This window comes from Ovis canadensis, chromosome 6 (genome assembly GCF_042477335.2).
Source record: "Ovis canadensis isolate MfBH-ARS-UI-01 breed Bighorn chromosome 6, ARS-UI_OviCan_v2, whole genome shotgun sequence".
Lineage (NCBI taxonomy): Eukaryota > Metazoa > Chordata > Mammalia > Artiodactyla > Bovidae > Ovis > Ovis canadensis.
In genome coordinates this window covers 82,825,124-82,846,334 of record NC_091250.1, presented here as the reverse complement: position 1 = coordinate 82,846,334, position 21,211 = coordinate 82,825,124, and the positions used below count along the sequence as shown (strand labels likewise).

General features: G+C 40.3%; 1 protein-coding gene across 1 annotated transcript in view; it reads left to right on the top strand.

Moving 5' to 3' along the window:
* CORIN (corin, serine peptidase) overlaps positions 1 to 21,211 on the top strand; it is a 307,597-nt gene that overhangs the window by 129,715 nt on the left and 156,671 nt on the right. The window contains exon 5 of the mRNA XM_069593065.1: positions 20,086 to 20,267. Coding sequence (XP_069449166.1) covers positions 20,086 to 20,267 — 182 coding nt within the window. The remainder of the gene's footprint in view (positions 1 to 20,085; positions 20,268 to 21,211) is intronic.

Below are 21,211 nucleotides of genomic sequence, written 5' to 3'. Positions count from 1 at the left end.
ATAACAATTAAACTTAACAGTTTAATTGAACAGTTTCATTAATAGTTTCATTTACTAAAGAATAAATGTGTGTACCAGGGACTATAATACAGGATAATTAAAGGATATCTTATAGCACAGGATAATCCATAGTTATATTGATTCAATAAAATATATCTCAAGGTATAGAGATTTGGCTGATAAATGATTTAGGTAGCTCTAATATTATGTGACTTAGAAGGAATAGCTTAAAAATATCAGAAAGTTGGTAGAGAGAAATAAGCAGTTCCTAGGCCAGTAGAATGACAGCTATTTCTGGATGACTTTTGACACACTTTAAGTCTCTGTGTTTGGAAGAGGAGGCAGCCATTGAAGCCACATGCTTTTGATATATGACCATCACCCTTTCCTACAGGGTTGAAATAATAGGCCTATGACTTTACAAAGCAGAAGCAGGGTTAATGGCCTGAAAGGTGCAGCCTTGGCTTTGTTTCTAGAAGACACCCAGGAGATCCTGCTAATCTTCATTATCCCACTTACACCCTCTAGTACTTTGCAGAGGAACTTTGCTCATGAAATAAATTCTTAACATTAAAAAATGGGATATTTGCTATTGATTTTTTCCTCTGGAGGGTTGATTTGCCTCTCCATCCTTAGCAGATATTTTCAACATCTGTAGAAAAGAAATAATTCTTATTTACTGTTTATTTTGGTAGCTCGTATACCATATTCAAATGATACGGTGAGGATGAACATGGTTCCTACCCAAGGGGCTAAGTCACTTTAGTTGTGTCTGACTCTTTGCAACCCCACGGACTGTATAGCACTGCAAACCCCTCTGTCCATGGGATTCTTCAGGCAAGAATACTGGAGTGGGTTGCCATTTCCTCCTCCAGGAAATCATCCCTTACCCCAGGGATAAATTCTGAGTCTCCTGCTTTACAGGCAGATTCTTTACCGCTTGAGCCTACACAAGGAGGACTTGCAAATTTGTAAAGTGTTCCATGTTTTTTGCCTTTTGATTAAGACAACTCATATAAAGTATTTGTGCTTCCCTGGTGGCTCAGACGGTAAAGCGTCTGCCTGCAATGCAGGAGACCTGGGTTTGATCCCTGGGTTGGGAAGATCTCCTGGAGACAGAAATGGCAACCCACTCCAGTACTCTTGCCTGGAAAATCCCATGGATGGAGGAGCCTGGTAGGCTACAGTCCATGGGGTCGCAAAGAGTCAGACATGACTGAGTGACTTCACTTTATAAAGTATTTAGCTCAATACCTGAGTCATCATGTCCCAATCAAAGTTTAGCTAATACATCAATTTTGGAGTCAATATTTCTCACGCCAGACCTAATTGAATTTGTCCAAAAAAGTATGAACTATGTCAGTTTCTGTTATACATATTTTAGTCATGAAAATAGATAAATCATATGAAAAAATTATTTATCTATCCACATAACTAGGGACTAAAGAAAGCTTATATCTCAAACCTGGAATCTATAGGATAGTTTTCTGCCATGTATTCAAGTTTCATAGCTTTGTGGAAGGGGTTGAGGGAGGTTTCTCAAACGAACTTCTTTAAAAGCACTATGCTTTCCCCTGAATAAATAATATGTTCCCTGGACATCAGAGAACTTAATCTGGCAAATGCAGAGAATGCGCTTGAAAGTCTGGGGACAGACGAAACCTGATTTAAACCACAGCCCTGCCAATGTGCAGCTATAAGGTTTTGGCACTTCAGTTGACCTTTCTGACCTTCAGTTTCCTCTCCTGTTTAGTGAAAATGATAATTCCCACCTCTTAGTTGCATTGCATTCGTCAAGTCAGCAAATCTGGAAGACCCATGAGTGGCCACAGGACTTGAAAAGATCAATCCTCATCCCAATTCCCAAGAAGGTTAGCACTAAAGAATGTGCTAACCATCGGACAATTTCACCGATCTCCCTTGTTAGTAGGGTCATCCTTAAAATCTTGCATGCTAGGCTTCAGCATTATGTGAACCAAGAACTTCAGATGTCCAAGCTGGGTTTAGAAAAGGAAGAGGAACCAGAAATCAAACTGTGAACATTTGCTGTATCACAGAGAAAGCTAACGAATTCCAGAGACACATCTACCTCTGTTTCATCTACTATGCCAAAGCCTTTGATTGTGTGGATCATAATAAACTGTGGAAAGCTCTTAAGGAGATGGGAATACCAGATCATCTTACCTGTCTCCCGAGAAACTTGTATGTACGTCAAGAAGCAATAATCAGAACACCGTATGGAACAACTGATTGGTTCAAGATTGAGAAAGGAGTACGGCAGGGCTGTCTGCTGTCACCCTGTTTGTTTAATCTGTATGCTGAGCCCATCATGAGAAGTGCTGGGCTGGATGAGTTACAAGCTGGAATCAAGACTGGTGGCAAAAACATCAACAACCTCAGATATGTGGATGATACCACCCTAATGGCAGAAAGTGAAGAACCAAAGAGCCTCTTGATGAGGGTGAAGGAGGAGAGTAAAAGAGTCAACTTAAAAATAAATATTAAAAAAACTAAGATCATGGCATCTGGCCCCATTCAGTTCAGTTCAGTCGCTCAGTTGTGTCTGACTCTTTGCGACCCCATGAATCACAGCACGCCAGGCCTCCCTGTCCATCACCAACTCCGGGAGTTTACTCAGACTCACGTCCATCGAGTCAGTGATGCCATCCAGCCATCTCATCCTCGGTCGTCCCCTTCTCCTCCTGCCCCCAATCCCTCCCAGCATCAGAGTCTTTTCCAATGAGTCAACTCTTCGCATGAGGTGGCCAAAGTACTGGAGTTTCAGCTTCAGCATTATTCCCTCCAAAGAAATCCCAGGGCTGATCTCCTTCAGAATGGACTGGTTGGATCTCCTTGCAGTCCAAGGGACTCTCAAGAATCTTCTCCAACACCACAGTTCAAAAGCATCAATTCTTCAGCGCTCATCCTTCTTCACAGTCCAACTCTCACATCCATACATGACCACAGGAAAAACCATAGCCTTGACTAGGCAGACCTTTGTTGACAAAGTAATGTCTCTGCTTTTGAATATGCTATCTAGGTTGGTCATAACTTTTCTTCCAAGGAGTAAGCGTCTTTTAATTTCATGGCTGCAATCACCATCAGCAGTGATTTTGGAGCCCCAAAAAATAAAGTCTGACACTTTCTACTGTTTCCCCATCTATTTCCCATGAAGTGATGGGACTGGATGCCATGATCTTCGTTTTCTGAATGTTGAGCTTTAAGCCAACTTTTTCACTCTCCTCTTTCACTTTCATCAAGAGGCTTTTTAGTTCCTCTTCACTTTCTGCCCATTATTCAATGGCAAATAGAGGGGGAAAAGGTGGAAGTAGTGACAGATTTCCTCTTCCTAGGCTCTAAAATCACTGCAGATGCTGATGGCAGCCATGAAATCAGAAGACATTTGCTTCTTGACAGGAAAGCTATGACAAACATAGGCAGTGTGTTGAGAAGCAGAGATGTTACTCTGCCAACAAAGGTCCATATAGTCAAAGCAGTGGTCTTTCCAGTGGTCATGTGTGGTTGTGAGAGCTGGACTGTAAAGAAGGCAGAGAGCTGGAGAATTGGTACCTTCCAACTGTGGTGCTGAAGAAGACTCTTGAGAGTCCCTTGGATAGCAAGGAGATCAAACCAGTCAATCTTAAGGGAAATCAACCCTGAATATTCATTGGAAGGACTGATGCTGAAGCTTCAGTATTTTGGTCCTCTGATGTGAATGGACGACTCATTGGAGAAGTCCCTGATGCTGGGAAAGGTTGACAGCAGAAGGAGACTAGGGCATCAAAGGAAGAGATGACTATATGGCATCACTGATGGAATAGACATGAACTTCGGCAAACTTTGGGAGATGGTGAGGGACAGAGAGGCCTGGTGTGCTGCAGTCCATGGGGTCACAAGGAGTCAGATATGACTGGGTGACTGAACAAGGGTTTGTTTGTGTGTATCAAAAAGAGTGATTTATACACAGTGCTCATACATGCTCTGTATACTCTAGCACACAGTAAATTCTCCATAAAAAGTAGTATTATTAAATAATAAGTAAATTATTATTTTTAACTATAAAGAGTATTATTATTGATGTGATAGTCAAAGATGGTATGTGAGTTTCTGGAAGGGTATAAACTTCTTCACCTCCTTCAGAGATACAAAATTTGCATATTTTTCTCATTCTTTTTATCTTCTAATTCATTTTCCTCTTTGCTGCCAAAGTGACAATTTAAAAACACAATTAGCACTATTGTATGTTATATGAAAGTTGTTAAGAGAGTAAATCCTATGAGTTCTCATCACAAGGAATTTTTTTCTATTTATTTAATTTCGTATCTGTATGAAATGATAGATGTTTTCTAAGTCTATTGTGGTAATCATTAGCTGTATATTCTAAACGTATACAGTGCTGTATGTCAGTTGTGTCTAAATAAGACTGAAAGGGGAAAAAATAAAAACACAGATTAGGTGATGTTATTCTCCTGCCCCTACCCTTTCAAAGGTTTTCACTTAGACTTAGATTACAAGCTCAACTTCCTGCTGTGGCTTTTCAGGACTTTCTTGCTTCTCTGGTGTCATCAACCCTACCACGGCGACACTGACCTTTCTCAAAAATGACAACCTTTTCCCATCTTCCTTTGCATGTACTTCTCCCTTCATCAGGTTGGATCTATCTCCTTGAACTATGTCCTCTCCTCAAAAGACATCTCCACAGAGAAATCTTCTCTGGTCACCCTTGGTGGTTCTATTGTCTTTCACTGCAGCCTGACTGTGTCCCTTTTCACTTGTCTGTATGTCCTCTGTCTAACTTTATAAGCCCCACAGTGGCAGAGAACTTATGACTTTCTGCATTGTTGTATAGCCAATGTCCAGAGCAGTGCCTAGCTTATAGTAGGCACTCAATAAATATTTGCTGGAATGAATGTATCAATAAATAAACTCTTCCATTAGGGAGCTCTCCTAAATGTCTGGGTCAATGGGAATTCAAAGTACTTTGACAGTAGTTGGGGATTGCTTTTTATAATTGATATGTTCCTGAAAATTCATGCCTAAACCATTCTATATATGTTAAATAATTACAGTTTTACATTGAGTTGTATGGTATCAAAGATGATTTAGTTTCCTTCTGAGTGAGCTTCAGTTGGCAGAACAATGAGCTAAAATTTAACTTGCTATTCTTCATTGCTCTCAGAATCCTGTTGAATAGATCAGGAAACACTAGATTATTCTTGAGGGTTGGCTTGGTGGTTCAGTGCTTTTCTTTTAATATTGACTCATATGCATCGGTTAAAAAAGACCTTAGGTCAACTTGAGTTGAAAATCTTAGACCTAAGGTTCATTTATGGAGCAGAAACAAAACAATTATGTCTAGAGAAAAAGGGCCAGAATAGTGATTCAGAATCTGTTCATGTGAAGAATAGTTGGGGCACCTGGTGGTGTGAGGGCCCTGAGTGTGCACCACAGCCACCCGCAAATGCTCCGGCCACGACCGGAAGAACAGTTTTTCTCTGTACTTCCACAGGGCAAAGAGAAAACCAGTAACTGAAAGTCATAAAGAAGTAAAGTCTAACTTGACTAAGGACTTCATGAATACTGAAGTTGTCCTGTCATTGTGTTAGTCGCTCAGTCATGTCCAACTCTTTGCGACCTTATGGACTGTAGTCCGCCAGTCTCCTCTGTCCATGGAATTCTCTAAACAAGAATACCAGAGTGTGTAGCCATTCCCTTCTCCAGGGGATCATCCCAACTCAGGGACTGAACCCAGGTCTCCCACATTGCAGGCAGATTCTTTACCATCCGAGCCAGCAGGGAAGCCCCACTAAAGTTGTATATATATGGAAATGTTGTCTCAAGAAATGGTGAGTTGTTATTACTAGAGGTATTTCAATCAACTGGTGAGGACTTAGTGGAGTCACACTAAGTCACACATACAGACAAGTGACAAGGACTCTAGCATCTTATGGTCAATTAGTTTCTTGTGGATGAAGGGGCAGGTTCAACAGTGGCTCATGGTTCTAATTCAAGGAACTCTAAAAACCTATGAAAAAAGAAAAAAATTAAATTTACCATGACTTTTTTCAGGGACACCTTTATATTTGCTTTGGGAATAATAGGCAATTCAGTTGGGGGGCCTTGTGGGAGTTGTGTTGACATCCAATGGATCCAGTAGCTGCAAACAGGCACCTAACTGTCTTTAGAAAGGATGAGCTGAGTTACCTGCAGGACTTCTCTTCTGCCCAGTGGGGCTTGTACGTTGGAACCCTGCTAGCCAAAGCCCTCTTTCTCTCTGTTGTAACTGTCAGGTTCTCCCCTAAATAAACTTTAAAGAAATGCTTACAGTGTATCACCTTGGGGAAATGTTAAATTACCTGCTGGAAACACCTCTGTATCTTGATTGGCTTGGCTCTTGCTCAGAGTTGAAAGGTTTATGGTAGAAAGCAGAACTTTTGACTCTAGGTATTTAACTTACTGACAGGAGATATATTAATATATCTTTCGTTACCTGAATGTTATCACCAGAGATGTTTCAGTATTCACTTACATAATAAGTCACTGGCCATAGAAATTAGTTTCTGCAAAAAGCTCCCAGTCAATATTGTGTTAAGATCTGTCTGCTTTTCACCCTGAATTATGTGTTTTGCTTCTAAAATCACGACTGGAATTCTGTGTTGCTATCTTCTACTCACTTTGTGTTTATCTTTTAAGCTTTTGGTTTTGCTAAAATCCTGGTAGCTAAATAAAAGTTCTAGGCATATTTTGTTTCAGCTACTCTAAAGGAGAAAAAAAGTGTTGACAGAAACAAGAGGTATTTAAAATTTCTGTTTTTGGAAGACACAATTGATTCACTTTTTATCAGTGCCCTAGGGTTCCTTTGTAGAAGTAACAGAGTTCCCTAGAATAATGAGTCGATACTCTAGCCCCATTATTTAAAGTTACAGTGAATGTTTCCTGTCATTTCAAATACACAGATAAGGTTTTCCTCTTTCAACTCTATCCATTTACTAAAGACAGCCAAATCACTAAGATGGCCTCTAGGTGAATAGTCAAGATAGGCACCAAAGTTGATATAGGAATGAATTTTCAAAAATATTTGCTATACTGGAATTACAAAACCTCTTCTCCACCATCCAATTTAAATTCAGAATTGCTACTACTACATGGCATTAAATTACTACCACATTGTTGAGTTTTATTTCTACTGCTAACCTTTTAGTAAAAAACTAACAGATTTGTTTGTTTATAATGTAATTTTAGAAGGCTTACTGTATTCTTAAAAACATGATTTTGTAAGACAGCATGTGCCACTAACCTATGGAAATGCGATCCTGAAATAATCTTAAAAGCCAATTGAAAATTATGGTTAAAACAATTTTTGAAGAATTCATAAATTAGGTAGTCCACATAAACTTAATTACTTTTTTTACTGCTGATTTGTTTATTAGAGATTTTTGTCTATGTCCCAAGAACTCTAATTGTGTCACATTTGAGAATAAATGAAAACATGGCAGGAAAAAATTTTTTCATGATTATATTTTTAAAGAATTTTTATGGGTCTAAAAGAGGCTTTGTTGCTAATACCAAGCAAAAATTCAGAAAGTCATCTGCCACTTATTTCCCTGATTTTATCTGCTAACTAGAAAACAGCGGTCTTTTCAGCTACAGCTGTGCTGTCTCCCTGGCTGTTTAGGTGGTCAATTGTATCACAGTTCACTTCTCAGCCTCAGGCAACATGGGTGATTGAGTCTGCTTAAGGCCATTACTTATAAAACATCAAATGATAAGTAAGGTTCCATTTTATGTGCCAGAATGGCTCAAAGTGTGGATAATAGTCAGATAACTCATATTATTTTTATTTTACAAAGACACAACGCTGTTGAATCAGGACACAGGAGCTCAAATCTCCCTGAAAATGCCTTGTCAAATTACTGACAAAGTCTCAAGCACACATATTTCATCAGACTCAGTGGAGTAGTTTGTTTACTTTTGTCCTCAATTATATGGATGTGACTAGAATTTAGACTTAGTGCTAGTGACTCACTGCATTCAAAAATCCCTATATCAGGCATCACTTCGTGATGTGCAAAAAAATCAAAACAGCTGCAAAAAATAATTGAACAGTTGCAAATTTCTTTTGTGACTTGTTAATTTTCTATCCCATGGGCCCTGATAAGTATGTCAAGTATTAATGAGACTCAGGATCATGTTGTGTAGAAGATTATGGAATTTTATATTCTCTTTTAGGGGTGTTTGTGTGGTTTTACATTATTCACTCTTGTCTTAATTCGAGCTGTGTTTATCGGCGGGCATTTCCTCAGGTTCTCTATTTTAAGGGTGACATTTTACTATTGATATATAAGCAAGACACTTATCCCCTGGAGAAGGAAATGGCAACCCACTCCAGTATTCTTGCCTGGAAAATCCCATGGATGGAGGAGCTATATAGGCTACAGTCTATGGGGTCGCAAAGTATTGGACACAAATGAGTGACTTCACTTTCTATTCATCCATAGAAGTTTTACTGCCATTTGCCCTTACATGGGAATTATTTCAGGATTCAACCACATAGAATTTGGGGGCAGTGGGGGAGGAAGAAACATGCGAGCAAGGAGAGAGCGAGCTTTTGTACAAACCATTAAGTTGGGAGTTAGGTAGTGGTGACTCTGCTCCCGACTTTGTTACTGACAGCTTTGTTCCAAGAGGCCACCAAATTATTCATTGCATGTGATTCTTTTACTTCACGAACAAATATTTTTGGAGTGCTTGTTGTAGACTGTATTTGGCAGCAAACAAAATAGACAAGATCCTTGACTTCATGAACCACATATTATATTGGAGGAAGATCAGCAATGAGCAAATAAATAGATTTTTAAAAATTATTTATTTATTTATTTTATAATAATACTGAATATTTTTTATTGAATGCACTTTTCATAAGATAATACTTAAATTGAAAGTAGGGAAAACCGCTAGACCATTCAGGTATAACCTAAATCAAATCCCTTATGATTATACAGTGAAAGTGAGAAATAGATTTAAGGGTCTAGATCTGATAGATAGAGTGCCTGATGAACTATGGAATGAGGTTCATGACCTGGTACAGGAGACAGGGATCAAGACCATCCCCATGGAAAAGAAATGCAAAGAAGCAAAATGGCTGTCTGGGGAGGCCTTACAAATAGCTGTGAAAAGAAGAGGGGCGAAAAGGAAAGATATAAGCATCTGAATGCAGAGTTCCAAAGAATAGCAAGAAGAGATAAGAAAGCCTTCTTCAGCGATCAATGCAAAGAAATAGAGGAAAACAACACAATGGGAAAGACTAGAGATCTCTTCAAGAAAATTAGAGATACCAAGGGAACATTTCACGCAAATTGGGCTCGATAAAGGACAGATGGTATGGACCTAACAGAAGCAGCAGATATTAAGAAGAGGTGGCAAGAATACACAGAAGAACTGTACAAAAAAGATCTTCATGACCCAGATATTCATGATGATGTGATCACTCATCTAGAGCCAGACATCTTGGAATATGAAGTCAAGTGGGCCTTAGAAAGCATCATTACAAACAAAGCTAGTGGAGGTGATGGAATTCCAGTTGAGCTCTTTCAAATCCTGAAAGATGATGCTGTGAAAGTGCTGCACTCAATATGCCAGCAAATTTGGAAAACTCAGCAGTGGCCACAGGACTGGAAAAGGTCAGTTTTCATTCCAATTCCAAAGAAAGGCAATGCAAAAGAAAGCTCAAACTACCGCACAATTGCACTCATCTCACATGCTAGTAAAGTAATGCTCAAAATTCTTCAAGCCAGACTTCAGCAACACGTGAACTGTGAACTTCCTGATGTTCAATCTGGTTTTAGAAAAGGCAGAGGAACCAGAGATCAAACTGCCAATATCCGCTGGATCATGGAAAAAGCAAGAGAGTTCCAGAAAAACATCTAGTTCTGCTTTCTTGACTATGCCAAAGCCTTTGACTGTGTGTATCACAAAAAACTGTGGAAAATTCTGAAAGAGATGGGGATACCAGACCACCTGACCTGCCTCTTGAGAAATCTGTGTGCAGGTCAGGAAGCACCAGTTAGAACTGGACATGGAACAACAGACTGGTGCCAAATAGGAAAAGGAGTATGTCAAGGCTGTATATTGTCACCCTGCTTATTTAACTTCTATGCAGAGTACATCATGAGAAACACTGGACTGGAAGAAACACAAGCTAGAATCAAGATTGCCAGGAAAAATATCAATAACCTCAGATATGCAGATGACACCACCCTTATGGCAGAAAGTGAAGAAGAGCTAAAAAGCCTCTTGATGAAAGTGAAAGAGGAGAGTGAAAAAGTTGGCTTAAAGCTCAACATTCAGAAAACGAAGATCATGGCATCTGGTCCCATCACTTCATGGGAAATAGATGGGGGAACAGTAAAAACAGTGTCAGACTTTATTTTTTGGGCTCCAAAATCACTGCAGATGGTGACTGCAGCCATGAAATTAAAAAACATTTACTCCTTGAAAGAAAAGTTATGACCAACCTCGATAGTATATTCAAAAGCAGAGACATTACTTTGCTGACTAAGGTCCGTGTAGTCAAGGCTATGGTTTTTCCTGTGGTCATGTATGGATGTGAGAGTTGGACTGTGAAGAAGGCTGAGAGCCGAAGAATTGATGCTTTTGAACTGTGGTGTTGGAGAAGACTCTTGAGAGTCCCTTGGACTGCAAGGAGATCCAACCAGTCCATTCTGAAGGAGATCAGCCCTGGGATTTCTTTGGAAGGAATGATGCTAAAGCTGAAGCTCCAGTACTTTGGCCACCTCATGTGAAGAGTTGACTCATTGGAAAAGACTCTGATGCTGGGAGGGATTGGGGGCAGAAGGAAAAGGGGACGACAGAGGATGAGATGGCTGGATGGCATCACTGACTGAATGGATGTGAGTCTGAGTGAACTCCGGGAGTTGGTGATGGACAGGGAGGCCTGGCGTGCTGCGATTCATGGGGTCGCAAAGAGTCGGACACGACTGAGCGACTGAGCTGAACTGAACTGAATACATAAAAATTTTTTTAAAAATAATACTATGTCAAGTACAGATATACTATTGATAAATGCAATGGAAAAAATAAAAATAAAGGAATTGGAGAGCTTGGAGAGTGTGGGTATGATGGCAAGGGGTTAGATTTTAAGTAAAATGTCATTCAGGAAAATCTCACTGAGAAAAAGATGTGGAAACCCAGGATCCATGAAGATATGGGAATTCAGGAAGTGAGGAGAGCCAAATATCCTGAGTCCTGTGATATCTGCCCCAAATGAGAAAGAGGGCATGATGGAAACAATCCTGCAAGCAGATACTGTTGGCAAGGATGCAAGTGTTGGGGGGTAGATATAAGGGAGAGTTGGAGGGTCTTGCCAGGCATGTGTAGAGCTTGGGAACTCCCTTTCAGCTTCTGACAGTTGTTTTCAACAAAGATGTTAGGAAAGTTATTAATATATTCCTTTAGCAAGCATTTATTGGCACCTACAATGTACTAGGTGCATTGTTTGATGCTGGGATACTTTGATGAATAAAACACATTTTGCCTTCAAGGGACTCAGCCTAATAAGGGACCAGACATGAAAACAATTACATTAATGTCCAATGCAATCAGTTTAAAAAGGTGTGTGTTATGGGGACAACACAGAGGGTCTCTCCATTAGGCAGTATTAGGGAAGGCTGCTCCAAGGGAGGAAGTAATAGCTGGATTATATTTGGGAGGATAAACAGAAGTTTGCCATGTGGACAAGGTGGAAAAAGAGAGCAGCCTAAATCTATTTTGTATTAGGGGAACTACAACTAGCTTAATTTTATGAGAACAAAAAATAAGAATAAATGGATGTGAGGGAGGTTGGGAAAGTAAAATTAGTGATACTTAGTAATCAATTGCATATGAATGGTGAGGGTGAAGCAAAGGTTTGTAGGCTTGGGGACTTGGGTAAACAGTATTACCACCAAGAAAGTCGTTTATCTCAAAGGGAGACTGGTGGCTATGATGGTGTTGGGAGATAGCGGGGTGTTGTTGACATAAAGTCTTCATCTGGTTCAACAAGTGCGTGACCATAATTTTCCTTTCAGCAGAGATAAAAGCAGCTTTCTTTCTGGAGGAGATGATGTGATTTATACCGGCGTCCAGTGCTATGCTGGTAAATTGGCTCCCTGAAAAACAAAACTATTAGTTGTAGCATTTGCTGATGTTTGTGGTGTAAAGATTCCTACTAGATTTCAAGCTAATAATAGTTGAACAGTCTCCTCGCACAGCACTAATTTTGTCCCCTGAGAGGTATTTGCTGAGCTCCCGCTTGGTGTGAGGCATGCAGCCGTGTGCTGGCTCTTTTTCCTGTATTTCTCCTTGTTCACTTCCCACCCTCCTCCAGCCCACTCTTCCCCACAGGTTAGTTTTAACAGTAGGCCTGCTTTCTAGCTTCTGGTGGCTCAGAGAGGCAGTCCTGATCTCCTCATTTCTTCTTTACCTGGTTACGCAGTTTGGAATTGCCTGCCTCACTGAGAGGCTGTGGCTCCTATCAGGCGGCCTTGTGCACACAGCTCTCTCCGAGTTCCAGTAACTGCTTCTTCACCTTTTCCCTTGAATCTGGGATGCCAGCAGCAATCTGTCCCCACAGGCTGCACTACCCCTAGTTGGTTATTTGAAACCTTTCCAGCATCTTTGTAAAAGGGCCTTTCGTTAAATGCTCTGCAGTGACCCTACTTGAGCAAGCTGTTTCTTTCATGCTGGAACTATGATTATTGTAAATGAAAAATAAGACAGACACAGTCCTGGATTTTTAAGAATTTCAGACTGATGTGACCAAAAAATACCTTGACTTCTCCCATGATCTCCCTTCTGGTGTGAGACACTGACACCCATAAACGTTCACCAGCATGGTTTTCCATGCCCATGCCTAGTGAAGCTGGGAAGAAAGGGAACCTCTTTCCTGCTCCCATTATGCCCCACCTAAGCCATATGTCTCCTGAGGTCGCTTGAGGCCACCAGAGATCTGGACGTAGGAAGCTGGTGCCGTTGGTCCATCACAGAAAGAGCCATCTGTTGCTATTCATGTTTTCTGGCAGTGCTGATGAATTCATGCTCCTGTGTGATTTGTGAGTTTATACCCCTGTGTTATCTGTGGACTCATGTTTATGAGATGAGGTCAGCTAGGTGAGACATTCTGGAGCACTGGGCTGGCATCATAGCACTGGCTATGAGATCTTTTTAGGTTTCAATTTTCTCATAATTAAAAGGAGGAAATAGGAGTAGATTTTCTTGCAAGATCATCCATCATTAGCATTCTCTTCATAACTAAAGTCTGCAGCTCTGGGAGCTCCCTGACTATGACCTTGTGAGAGCTGTTCACTGAACAACTTGTTTTGGCTTCAGTTCAGTTCAGTCGCTCAGTCGTGTCTGATTCTTTGTGACCCCATGAACTGCAGCACGTCAGACCTCCCTGTCCATCATCAACTCCCGGAGTCCACCCAAACCCATGTCCATCGAGTCAGTGATGCCATCCAACCATCTCATCCTCTATCATCCCCTTCTCCTCCTGCCCTCAATCTTTCCCAGCATCAGGGTCTTTTCAAATGAGTCAGCTCTTCACATCAGATGGCCAAAGTGTTGGAGTTTCAGCTTCAACATCAGTCCTTCCAATGAACACCCAGGACTGATCTCCTTTAGGATGGTCTGGTTGGATCTCCTTGCAGTCCAAGGGACTCTCAAGAGTCTTTCCCAACACCACAGTTCAAAAGCATCAACTCTTCAGTGCTCAGCCTTCTTTATAGTCCAACTCTCATATCCATACATGACCACTGGAAAAACCATAACCTTGACTAGATGGACCTTTGTTGGCAAAGTAATGTCTCTGCTTTTTAATATGCTGTCCAGGTTGGTCATCACCAAAGACAAATTTAGGAATTAAAAAAAAATATTGTATAAATCTCATCAGTGAATAATACATCTAACTCAATAGCATGCCTCTTACCAAGTGATATATCAAAGAGAAATATTTTAGTTACCTATTGCTGCATAGCAGATTACCATAGACGTGGCAGCTTAAAACAGCACACATCTATTATCTAACAGATTCTGTGATTTGGAACCTGGGAGTGCCTTAGGTCCTTTGTCTCAGGATGTGTCATACAGGTTACAGTCATGGTGTTGTCCAGGGCTGGGGTCTTGTCTGATGGCTTGCCTAGGAAAGGATCCACTTCCAGGCTCATGTGATGGAAGAATTTCAGTTCCTTAAGGGTGGAGGGTCTCAGTTCCTGGCTGGCTATTGGCCAGAGGACAACCTCAAGTCCTTGCCAGTAAGCCCACCCGATACAGCAACTTGCTTCAACAGAACCAGTGAGGAAGAGAGTGCTAGTAAGATAGAAGTCACGGTCCTATGTACCCTAATGATGCAAGTGACATCCCATTATCTCCTAGTGATTGTTAAGTAGGTCACTAGCCAGCTCACATTCAAGGGGATGGATTATACAGAGTATAAATAGTGTGAGGTAGGAGTCATTGGGGGCCATCTTAAAGTCAGCCTTTCACAAAAACTGCTCCTCTCCCATGGGAAAAGAGTTTTAAATCCTGAGCTTTTCTGATATACTCAAAGGTTAGTTTATTTGTCAGAAATAAAAAGTGACAGTGAAATGCAGTGTGGGATCCTAAATGAAGATCTTGGTGATGTTTGAATTGGGTCTTTACTTGAGGTAAAGATATTGTATGGTGTTAATTTCTTGGTTCTGATAATAGTACTGTAGTTGTGTAAGGTGTTTGCTTTGGGGGAGCCTGGATAAAGGCCACATGGAAACTTTATGTGTTATTTTTAAAACTTTTCTATAAGTCTCTAAAAGTAGTTTAAAGTAAAAAGGTAAATATTAGATAAAATTAGCTACAGGAATATTATTGTACAACATGGGGAATATAGCAAATATTTTATAGCTGTAAATCAAGCGCCATGTGCTTAGTTGCTCAGTCATGTCCGACTCTGCAACCCCATGGACTATAGCCTATCAGGCTCCTCTGTCCATGGGGATTCTCCAGGGAAGAATACTGGAGTGCCCTCCTCCAGGGGGTCTTCCCAATCCAGGGACTGGACCCAGGTCTCCCGCACTGAAGGCAGATTCTTTACCATCTGAGTCACCAGTTCAGTTCAGTTCAGTCGCTCAGTTGTGTCTGACTCTTTGCGACCCCATGAATCACAGCACGCCAGGCCTCCCTGTCCATCACCAACTCCCGGAGTTCACTCAGACTCACATCCATTCAGTCAGTGATGCCATCCAGCCATCTCATCCTCTGTCATCCCCTTCTCCTCCTGCCCCCAATCCCTCCCAGCATCAGAGTCTTTACCAATGAGTCAACTCTTCGCATGAGGTGGCCAAAGTACTGGAGTTTCAACTTCAGCATCATTCCCTCCAAAGAAATCCCAGGGCTGATCTCTTTCAGAATGGACTGGTTGGATCTCCTTGCAGTCCAAGGGACTCTCAAGAGTCTTCTCCAACACCACAGTTCAAAAGCATCAATTCTTTGGTGCTCAGCTTTCTTCCCAGTCCAACTCTCACATCCATACATGACCACAGGAAAAACCATAGCCTTGACTAGACAGACCTTAGTCAGCAAAGTAATGTCTCTGCTTTTGAATATGCTATCTAGGTTGGTCATAACTTTTCTTCCAGGGAGTATGTGTTTTTTAATTTCATGGCTGCAATCACCATCTGCAGTGATTTTGGAGCCAGGGAAGCCCATAAATCAAATATAACCTTTAAAAGTTGTGAATCTCTATATTGTACACTTGTAACCTATATAATATTGTACATGAGCCATATTTCAAAAAAAACTAAAAAGTTAGAAAAAAGTGATTTATAAAACCTAAAAATCCTTTAGCTATTATATATGCCTACAATGTGGCTGTAGCTTATTCAATAATTTTAACTTTATGTCTTTATCAGAGCTATTTTTGCAGATAAAAATCTGTAAATTTGTGGGTGGGAAAATGGGGAGATGCTGGTCAAAGGGTACAATAAAAAATATATATGTAAATATAGGAAATTTAGTAGATAAATTTGCTTAAAATTGTATAGGTAAAATCTATAATTTTTTGTATTAACAGAGAGATAATTTGAGTAGCATTGTTAATGAAAATCCCCTAAAAACCTCATTATTAGTATGTAGTAGAAGTATTGATATTTGTATGTATTTGTTTCAACAAAATTACAGAGGTAAGAATTCTCTGCTTAAGCCTTAGTTGAAATGTTTTAGGGGGATTTTGCACAACACCAAATATCCTTCAAATGTCCATTTAAAATAATCACCTTTTCTAAAATAGTGTCCTGATAGCCAAATCTGACTCCTTCCCTGTTCTGAGCACTGTTTTCAGATGTCAGTCTGCTTGTTGCTTAGATATCAGCACTTATATTCCAAAATAGTGTGGTCTGTCTCAACACACTCTTCCATGTGATGAAAAGTAAAATGCTTCAATCCCTTGTAGGCACTTGAATTTCATGCAAAGCAAGAACAAATGGCTCCTCATTTTGCTCAGTGTTTGAAAGGGCTGCAAGTTATTAATACCCCATCACTATTTCACATGTCCTCATCTGGCAATTTAAAGCCTATGGGTCTCGGTTGGTTACACCTCTTAAGAGAGCTATTTGGAAACACTCTAGACATTTTTCTTAGGCCCTATTTTTAGAATGGAAGGCCTAATGGTATTTTAATGTCTCTATATATTCCCAGATCAAGTCTCGAGAAAAAAAAAATGTTACCTTTTGAAATTTAGCAAAGCTGGTGGGATTATCACCACTCTTCTGAGAAGCATTGTGTTAAAGAGTGAATTTTAATTCACAGAATGTCAGTGGTAAAAGGACTATGAAAAAATCAGCTCTTCCAAATTCCTCACTTTTCAAATGATGAAACTGAGTCTTGTATGAATGAACTGTTGGCCAAAAATCAGACAGTGAGGAGTGGCCAATGTGAAAAGTTCAGAGGTGTAGCTTATGATTTCCTACAGAAAATAACTCAGGTGAGGGTCAATGACAAGAATTGAGCTTCTGAGTTATAGACTCAGCTTTAGAGTGAAAGTGGTCTGCTGGACCCCTGTGTGAACCTTCATCGCCTTTACCATAGAAGGCTCTGAATGAAGATGTGGAGTGATCAAAGAATATGTGGGTTCAGAAGCGAGGAAAGGTCCAAGAAACACCTGGGAGACTTTGGCCCCAAGTGCTACTCAGCCTTGCAGTGATCTTCCCCCCTTGACAATGTGGGATGACTTTTCCCTCTGTAAGCGGTACCTGGAATTCCATCAGAGATTCCTTTGGTGCAGCAAGCAATCTTCTAATGATGCCAAAAACCTCTGGAGGGTGAAGTGTCCATCTGTTATTATGGACAACTCTGTGTTATTTTCATCTCTCTTCTTCTTTGAAAGTCTCATTTCAATCAGCTCACTTGGGGAACATAGCTTTGATGGTAGGAAGGGGAAAAATGTTTAGCAGCAAGTATGGCTTCCCCGGTGGTATTAGTGGTAAAGAATCTGCCTGCCAAGCAGAAGACACGACTTTGGTTCCTGAGTTGGGAAGATTCCCTGGAGGAGAAAATGGCAACACACTCCAGTATTCTTGCCTGTAGAATCCCATGGACAGAGGAGCCTGGTGGGCTACAGTCCTTGGGGTCACAAAGAGTCGGACACGACTGAGTGACTAAACAATGATGCTCTGGTGGAGGTGGCTTTCCAGCTGGGGTGCTGGAGTGGGGTGGGCAGGATGGTGTCAGGACGCTGGGACACAGGTCAGGGACTAGGAAGCAAAGGAAGAATGCTGAAACCAAGCCAAGCTTGCTGTGTAGCTTTATTGTGGGCTCTTACACCTGGGAAAGAAAGAGAAAAGCCTTCACCCTTTCCTAGTGTTTCTTAGCCCCTTTGGCAAGTACGGATTGATTGGAGGTTAAGTAGAAGTTTGTAGAGTGATGGGAGAACCCAACTACTGTGTATGTGGTTGGTTCACTGGGAAAGTGCATACCAGGTTTTGAATTAACCTTGAGTTATGCTTTTGGGACATACATTCCTAAAGTAAGGACTCATGTGTAATAGAGTAGTTAATAGTCCTTGAATCGGTTGGCCTGGGTTTGAATGCTGACTGGGACACTCACTAACTCAGTGATCTTGGAAGAATCTCATCTATTTTCTGGGCTTCGGTTTCTTTATTTGTATAGTAGAGATGACAGTAATGGTATCGCTGGTGGTGTACTGTAGTGAGAAATGAGTTAATGTGTATGTAGCACTTAGAGCCTAGCAAAGTAGAAGCAATTGCGTAGGAATTCTGTGTTCCCTACATTCCTCCACCATGTTTCTCGGTTTTATTTGAGAAAATATGTAAGGTCTCTGGAATAAGATCTAGGAAAGAAAATCTTCTCAAAAATGTTGCTTAAGCAGAATTTTCAGTTCTATGAATATCTAATTTATTTCCTGAATGGCAATCAGGTATCTCCTTTCCACTGAGATACTTGCTTGGACTAATTCATATTTTATGTCTAAAGCTAATCCTTTCAAATGCAAAACTTCTTCTCACATCTTCACTAACAAATTTGGATACATGTTAATATAGTCATGTGAATATTAGGATTCTAAAATTTACTTAATTTTAAGACAAGTTTCTGAGAAGGACAAAAGTGTTTGTATCTAAATGTAATTGTTGAGTACTCTTTTCCCACATTTTTAAGTATAAAAGATCCGTTCATTTTTAACTTGATCCTTTCTGTTTTAACTCAGTGGTTGGCATATCCCTTTATGTTCCAGTGATCTATAGTGCAGAATTATAAATGTGTTTGTTGGGTCAAGGAGTTCTTAAAGCCAAATTATTAGGTCCTTACGTGAGAATAAATGATATGGGATGGTAGATAGGGCATGGGTTGAATGTTAAAAATCTGGATTCTCTCCCTGCTTCATCTGTTACGAAGCTGTGTATCTCAGAATCTCCCTAGACTTCCCTCAAATGAAGGATTTGAATGAGGTATTGATTAAGATTTCTTACAGATCTGATACTGTATGATTCTGAAATTTCTTATTGACCTTGCATTTTTGAAGTGTGTGCTTTGCTTTGACTGACATGTATAGTTTCTTTCCTAGTTTTCTTAAAAATCATTTGAGATGCCTTTGCCAGATGACCAGCTAGGGTGAGAGGTGCTGTCCATAGCTCAAAGTAGAAAAAGCTGCCTGGATCTGCAGGAGAACAAGACCATGACCTTGACATTGTAGTGTCCCCGTCCCCAGACACAGGGACTCAGATCCAGCAGTGTTTGATTGCATGTCAGATGAATAAAGACAAACTCCAAAGCATTATTACCTTACTGCTAGTGGACAATTGTTTGTGTTTTGCTATTTTGCAGAAGATAGCATAGAAATGAAAAGGTAAATTACTGTACAAGGTTTCAGAGTTGCCATTTGTTTGTGTAATATTTTCTTTTCTAGGGAGACAGTGTAGGTTAAGGAACAGCTTTCTCTCTATCTGCTTCTCAGAGATACTTTGAATTTCTCAGAGGGTTGATAAAGAAATGAGATTAACCTATTTTGTGATCTACTTCTGCCTTTTCATTTTGGGGACATTCATTTTCATGTTAATTTATTCAGTGAGTTAATTTATTGAGTGAGGCAATGGCACCTCACTCCAGTACTCTTGCCTGGAAAATCCCATGGACAGAGGAGCCTGGTAGGCTGCAGTCCATGGGGTCGCTAGGAGTCGGACATGATTGAAGCAACTTAGCAGTAGCAGTAGAGCTGGGTTTTTTTTTTTTTTTTTTTGGTTGACAGGTTTACTTAACACAAGAAATCTCAAAAAAAAATCATTTTGGATAAAACCTTCTACAAGAGAGAGTTAGATGATCTGTTATGGAACTAGCTTATTCCCTCTAGAATCATGACAGTGAGGTGGCTAAAATGCTTGTTACAGGGTTAAAGGTTGTTGTTGATGATTCAAGTTGTTGATTATAGTAAATATAAATTAAGGTATTATTGCAGCATGGGTGGCCAACTTTTCTTTAGTTTAATTATTATTTTGAGAAACAGTCTGTAAAAGCATTAATTTCCACCTTTCTCTTTTCTTCTAGTCATGGACTCCTGCCTTGTAGATCCTTCTGTGAGTCTGCAAAAGAGGGCTGTGAGTCAGTCCTGGGAATGGTGAATGCCTCCTGGCCCGATTTCCTCAAGTGTTCACAGTTTAGAAACCAAAGTGAAAACAGCAATGTCAGCAGGATTTGCTTCTCACCACAGCAGGAAAACGAAAAGCAATGTAGGTGTCTGCATTTTGTTGCATTTTTTAGTTTTTTTTTAATTGAAGTTCATGCTAGGAAATACACAAATAATGCGTATAGTACAATAAATTTTAACGAAGTGACCAGAGTCATGTAACCAGCATCCAGACCAAGAAATAGAATAGTAACAGCAACCCAGAAACCCAACCTTCCTACCAGTGATCTGACCCTCCTAAAAGAGACCTCTATACAGACTTCCATCACCTCAGGTAATTTTGCCAGCTTCTGAACTTGATATCAGTGGTATCAATCATACAGTATGCATGCCTTTTTTGTCTCACTCCATTTGCTCAACATTATGTTTTAGAGATTCACTGTATTTTCATCTTCATGTAGTTTATTCATTCTCATTTTTTATGGTATTCTAATACATTTTATGGGGTTCCCTGGTGGCTCAGTGGTAAAAAATTAACCTGCCCATGCCTGCCAGTGCAGGAGATGCAAGTTCAATCCCTGAGTCGGGAAGATCCCTGAGAGAAGGAAATGGCAAACCACTACTATACGCTTGCCTAGGAAATCTCATGGACACAGGAGCCTGGTGGGCTACAGTCCATGGGGTTGCAAACAGTCAGACGTGACAGCAACTAAACAATATGTTTTAGACCACAATATAGTTTTCTACTCTGCTGTTGACAGACATGTGAGTTGTTTCCAGCTACTGTCAATGGTGATGCTATGACTATTCTTGTACATGTCTTTGATGGAACATGGCTATGTATTTGTTTAGCAAAACAGTTTTTTAAAGTGGTTATGGACATTATATTCCTCCTAGCTATGAAAGTTGCACTTGCTCCAAATTTTCCCCAACACTTGGTATTGCCAGTCATTTTCATTTAGGCAGTTCTGATGCTAGTGTTGTGGTATTTCTTTGTGGTTTTAAGTTGCATTTTCCTCATGAATGGGGCTGAATTTTCAAGCTGTT